The sequence below is a fragment of the Poecilia reticulata genome, linkage group LG1 (genome assembly GCF_000633615.1).
Source record: "Poecilia reticulata strain Guanapo linkage group LG1, Guppy_female_1.0+MT, whole genome shotgun sequence".
Lineage (NCBI taxonomy): Eukaryota > Metazoa > Chordata > Actinopteri > Cyprinodontiformes > Poeciliidae > Poecilia > Poecilia reticulata.
Window position 1 is genome coordinate 9951462 of NC_024331.1, and position 6455 is coordinate 9957916.

A 6455-nucleotide genomic window follows, 5' to 3' on the forward strand; every position below is an offset into this window, starting at 1 on the left:
TGGGAGGAAACCCTAGCCTCTCCAAAATTCAAATGTAGAAATAATGTCAACCTCTCATCAAAGTAAAATCACTCTCTGTGGTCCCCTGTTGGTAGAGATTATTGAAGTAACAAAATACATTTAAATGTCCAGTTGTTTGAAACGCTCCCCTGCACAAAACGAAGTGATGCATGGTCTGTGCAAAACCGCTTATAACAAATATCTTTGATGTAAACAAAAAAAAAAAAAACAGGAAAAAAACAGCTCCACTGTTGTCGATGTTTCGTGCATAGAAAGCCACGTGTACAAAAAGGACATCTATGTGGTTGTTGCTGATAATCGTACTAGTGCATACATATATATATACACATTCTTATTTTTAAATCTCTACATCTTGAAAATCCTTTTCTTCTAAACTATACCTGTTTCAATAAAGATTTATTTAAACAGAAGTACATTACACAAAATCCAGCAAAATTATACAAATCATTTCTAACTTTTCAAAATAAAGCAACCATCCACTGGAACTTTATTTTAAATAAAATGTAAAAGAAACAAAGCACTCAAACGAAACAAAAAATTTTACAACTCTAATTCTGACATATTTTTAACTAACATTCTGATTGCAATTTTGATCAGAAAGTTAAATTAAAACCACTTGATGACTTCAAACGTGTTTTTTTTCCTCCAATGATCTTTAAATGATAAAGTGAAGTAAATATGTGGTATAGTTACACAATATTTACTATTTGTGCTTAATTACAATAATTAAAAGTGACATATTTCCATCTTATTTGTCACACTTATTATAGTTTTAGTTTTAATTTTGAGGTTTTCAAATTATTAAACATAAACTGTCTGATTGTTCAGCTTTTAGTCCTCGTATTTAGACATAATTCTCAATTTCACACATGCAATGTAAATCTTTACCACTTGATATGTGATTGTACCATAGTCATTTTACTTATCCTTAATTGCACCTTGAGGCACCTTGTGCAGCATGAGCTGTTGGAAATGTGCTGGCGTGCCAGGTGAGAGGCGGGGTACACCCTGGACAGGTCGCCAGTCTGTTGCAGGGCAACACAGAGACACACAGGACACACAACCATGCACACACACACTCACACCTACAGGCAATTTGGAGAGGCCAATTATCCTGACAGTCATGTTTTTGGACATGTGGGAGGAAACCGGAGTACCTGGAGAAAACCCACGCATGCACAGGGAGAACATGCAAACTCCATGCAGAAAGACCGGGGCCGGGAATCGAACCCAGAACCTTCTTGCTGCAAGGCAACAGCTCTACCAACTGCGCCACTGTGCAGCCCTGCAATTAAACTTGTCAAATGAAAAGTAATACATTTAAATAAATCATCAATAACAATAACACAGTTTTCATTGCATCAATCAGAAATTTGCCAGACCTGTCAATAAGCTGTTGGACATATTAAGTGTAAATAAGTGTCTGCAGAAAGCATAAACTGTGTGTGTGTTGCATCAGGATAATTAAGAGCAGAGCTCTGTTATGCTGATGAAATCAGTGTTCAACTGCCAAAAAACAAGCAATCAATCAAAAACAAACAATCAAAATATAAAGAATCAGAGGACCAAAATACAAAACCAAAATTACTCAGACATTGACAATATACATCAAGATAGGATTATGGGTCTTTGTTATCTGTAGACGATATTTAGACATTGTCACCGTTCTATTCATCCATTCATGGTTGTGATTTGTTGGTTCATTTTGTCACATTTCTCACTGATTTAAGGAAACACATACTCGAAAAGTTCACAGTCTTCAACGACAAAACCAAGAACTTTTCCCATTGATGTAAAGTAGTTATTCTTAGCAAACTTCATTCCTTTGGAAATCATTTTTAATACTCTACACCAAAAACGAAGTTTTCCCTTTCTCTCCTTCTGCTTTCTTGCCTCCTGTTTATCTTCTTCACACTTGGATTTATACCTTCTTCCCTCTTCTTGCTCTGTCTTTTTTGTTCTTTCATATTCTTCCCTCCACGCTCTTAACTCCTCCHCCACCAGGTCCCTCTGGGCTTTTTTGTACATGCTATTGGTGTAATGGTCTCCCCCATTTATTTGAACCATTTCATCTATTTTATTCAGAAGTTCTGTGACCTGTTTTCTGTCTGAACTCTGCCCATTGATTAACGAGTGGTACCTTCCTCCACACCTATCTATTAGAGTTTGTAGTTCTTTGCTTTCTGCCACAAAGTCCTCAACAGATTTACCTCTGAGCAAATCAGCATGAGTGAACAGGACTATGGTGTAAGTGGCAGCATCAGAGCCAAAGTTATCCTGGATCCACTTCACAGTGTCCTTTTCCTCTTTTGTAAATCTCGACTTTAAGTTTATCACTACCAGAAAAACATGAGGCCCAGGAACTGACAGCTTAACACACTGCCCAATGTCTTCTTTGAGTTGTGCTTGTGTTTTATCTGTGTCAAATAATCCAGGAGAGTCGATCACCACCGTGTTTSTGTCTCCTTCCAGTCGCTCTCGTCTCTCACAGGTTTTWGTCACCGACTCAGCCGAGGCGTCTTCTCTAAATGCTGAGTGGCCCAAGATGGTGTTTCCTGATGCACTCTTTCCAGAGCCAGTTTTTCCAACCAAAAAGAGAGTCCGCTGCTTTGAAAAGCCTGAGAAAAGATTCAGAAAATTCTTAAAGTTTTCCATGTTATAAGCTTTTACAGTTTTAACAAAATATATTAACAGTAGCTGCACATCAACTTACAAAGTAAATCCGCTGTGATCGTTGCAGAAACACAAAGTCTGAGTAGTATTTTAACATGGGGAAATTGTCTTGTTCTAAGTAAATTTATCTGCCATTGGAACTTGTACTTTTTCACCAATATTAAGGAATACATCCATCCATCCATCCTTTTTCTTTACACCCTTATCCCTTAATGGGGTCGGGAGGGCTGCTGGTGCCTAATATTAAGGAATTATTTACTTAAAACAAACCCTATGTCTATGTCAAATGTAATGAGATGTTTGCACTAGAAACGAGACTAAAAATACTTGGTAAGGCTTTATGTTTTTGCAATGTACACATTTCAAGAAATAAAGGCTGGAAATGTTTCACTATGCATGTAATTATGCAAACTTCTCAAAATCATATTTTCACAATTTTCAAATGTTTTTATGTCTAGTGCTTTTAGTTAGATTGCTAATTCTGCATTTGTTAATATATCAATGTTTTTGACATCAAAATTCAAAAGAAGATCATGATCAGGCCATGTTTTTTTATGTTTGTGCATTTCCTTTGAGGTGTTGGCCTACTTGTGTGAAAGAATGAAGTTTTGATGTCACTTTCAAGGTGTGGTTCTATTGCTTGTCTCCTWCCACACATTAAAATCCTGCTTCATTTTGTTCAGGTTAAACATAGTGTGCTATTAGTCTCATACCTGTGCTGTGAGATTGGCAGTGAGTCATGAGTTCACATAATGCAAACACCAAAAGGTGGCGCCAAACTCGGCTCCAAACCTTCTGGGCCAACATCATAGGATCACCAGCTTCTGTCAAAACAGTTAAATAAAACTTTACATTTTCAGTAGAGGATTTAATTAGACCTTCAAAACTTGTTGAAGTTTCAAAACGATTTTTATATCTGCATAATAAAAAAGACATGCTATTTTTTTTTTTGCTTTATGAGGTTGTTTGTCAGTGTCGTGGGCTACACTCTTGACTAGGAAACTGAAACCGTCTATCACATAAGTCCATCTTATTCCTCAGGTTGCATAAAAACTMAAACAATATTTCTACTGCTAGGCATACCAGTGGGACAGCGATCCAGCAATCGSAATATGTATATCCATAATGCTATGCAATAAGAAGTAACACTTTGTGCCTTTTAGTTAAGAGTCATAAATATTTACTAACATTTTAAGAAAAAACAGTTTTCATCAAATACACAAAAAGTTAAATCAGGATAGCAACTTGGCAAAACATGCAGGTTACCTGTCGAGATCAGTTAGTTTCCACCACTTGTTTTGCCACCCACTAAATCATATTCAAACCCCTTTGACTAAAACTTAAATTGTAACCAGCTGCAGACAAACAGTAAAATCCCAACTTTCCTTCATTTGCTTAACCAGTCCAAGTGTCTTCATATTCATAATATTAGTTCCCTGTCCATGTTCCTCCACCATGAAGAATGCTCCCACCTGCCATTTAGTCTATTTAGCACAAACGATTAGAAAGCTGATAATATCATATAGCCTACCACAACAGGCTTCAGCGGCTTCGGACCTYTGGGATGTCCCAAACTAAAGCAAAGAGACACAAAAACTTGTTTCACTAGACACGCTTTTTCCTGAAAGCAAAACTGAAACTTAACATTCCACGTCACTAACGTCTCTGACGACTGGGCATGTACTTTGACGGTTCACATTAAGATAACAATAATTAACCCTTCCACCCGCCAAATTCTCACCCTCTGAAAATCTCCACTATTATTTGTAATTTGATCATCAAATACATATCAGATCTATACAGTAGAAACAGATTTGGGGCTGTTGCAAAAGTAAAATTCTGCGTATAGCTTTTCGGTTCTGGGTTTTCTGTGTAGTTAATTTTGAGGTTTTCTGTGTTTAGTCCGGTTCCTGTCCCGTCTTCCCTGTTGATTGCTTCCCAGGTGTGTCTAGTTACCTGATTACCCTCCCTGTGTATTTAAACCCACCTGTTGTCTTTCTCTTGTCGGGTCCTCGTCCGTTGTAGTTTGTAGTTCAGTTTCTCAGTAGGACTGTTTAGTCCTGAGTTTCTGGTTATTTTGTCGTCACAGTAGAACTGGCTTAAGTCCTGTGTCTGCGTTGGCTCTGACGCTCATTCAATTAGTGTTGGCTTCATTTCAGCTCACTGTGCTGTCTATTTGTTTGACTGTTGAGCTTATTTCTTCATTAAATTCATCATTTTGCCTACAACCTGGGTCCAGCCTGCGTCTCTCCTCACCAACCTCACCTCATGACAGTAGCTTAATGAGGTGGATCAGAGCCAATTAGAAATCCAAGAAAAGGAAAAAAAAATGTTTTTCATGAAGCAAGTCCAAACCCAAAGCACATTGTGTGCCCTAACAAGCACTGCACTAGCAAGACAATAAATCTCTTTATTGTCAAATCAGTCAAATAATTTTAATAACTAAAATGACAGTTTAATAGGATTTAATTGACTCTTCTACTACTAAGTATGAGTTTTACAAAAACATTGTGACAATGTCGCATACTATTTTTTTGAAGTATGACCTAAGTCACAAGGCTGTAACTGATCCAGCAGCAGATGTCACTGTTGTGAGTAATAAATGAAGCATCAAGTAATAAATCTTTGGGCAAAGCAAATGACTGGAAAGCTTCACTGCTTCATGAGGCTTCATTTGGCCGTCAATACTTACTTCACTAAGTATTGTTTCCCCTTTATAGGATCAAATTCAATTTAAATGAAATCAGAAAATGATTAATTGAAAAGAAAATGTAAGAAGCATATTCGAGTAAGCATTTATTAAAAGAAAAACCATTGAATTGAATCAAGTACAGTAAAACTGATGCAACCACTCCAGATTTTTAAAACTAGGAATTGTCTTCTTACTCCCCTTTCAGATTAAACCCTTAATACAAAACAAAACAAAACAAAAAAACCTTGAAACAAAACTAAGAAACTTAATTGGAAACATTTAAAACCAAGAACATGATCTTAAAATGATAAACTGAAGTAATGCACAATGGTTACATACAGTCAATCCTAACCATTTTTTTTTTCTGTATTTGCACATATTTACAATTAAGTGAGAAATTATCAAAAAAGATGTGCCAAACCTGTTACTAAGTTGTTGAACATATGTTTCTGTGAGGAAAATAAATCTCAACTGTGCATTATTTTTGTCAAGTTAAAAGAGCACTGATGTGTTATGTTAAAATAAAGTGTTCGCATGCACAAAATAATAAGAAAATCCCAGGTGAAAATCAAACAAAGCCTGAATTATTCAGATAGAGACAATAAAAGCCCCTGGATTTGATTTTATGTCCTTGTTTTCTGTAGTTTAGGAACTGTTGTCTACCAGTGTCCTGATTAAACAGTTCATTCATTGTTGTGCATCGTTGTGATATGTTGGCTCATTTTTTCCCGTTCTATCCTTCAAATAGTTAATGACTTCACATTTGTCTACAAAAAGATCAAGTAGTAAATCTGCTGCAAGAACATAGGGATTCCCGGACAATAACACAACTAGTTTGGAACCAATATTTACTGCGTTACACCAAGAATGACGTTTGTCCTCCTTATCTCTGTCCCTTTGTTCCTCTTCTTCACACCTTTTGTTTTCTGCCTTTCTCCTCTCATATTCCTTCCTCCACGCTCTTAACTCCTCCTCCACCAGGTCCCTCTGGGCTTTTTTGTACATGCTATTGGTGTAATGGTCTCCCCCATTTATTTGAACCATTTCATCTATTTTATTCAGAAGTTCT

At 36.6% G+C, this 6455-nt stretch overlaps 1 protein-coding gene across 1 annotated transcript; it reads right to left on the minus strand.

The window, feature by feature from the left end:
- Positions 1 to 1746: 1746 nt before the first annotated feature.
- On the minus strand, positions 1747 to 3513 carry LOC108166987 (GTPase IMAP family member 7-like). Its single transcript, XM_017309242.1, has 2 exons — positions 3408 to 3513; positions 1747 to 2639 (listed from the first exon to the last, which is right to left on the minus strand). The coding sequence occupies exons 1-2, from the start codon at positions 3502 to 3504 to the stop codon at positions 1747 to 1749; spliced, it is 990 nt and encodes a 329-aa protein (XP_017164731.1). The 5' UTR covers positions 3505 to 3513.
- Between the last annotated feature and the right edge of the window lie 2942 nt (positions 3514 to 6455).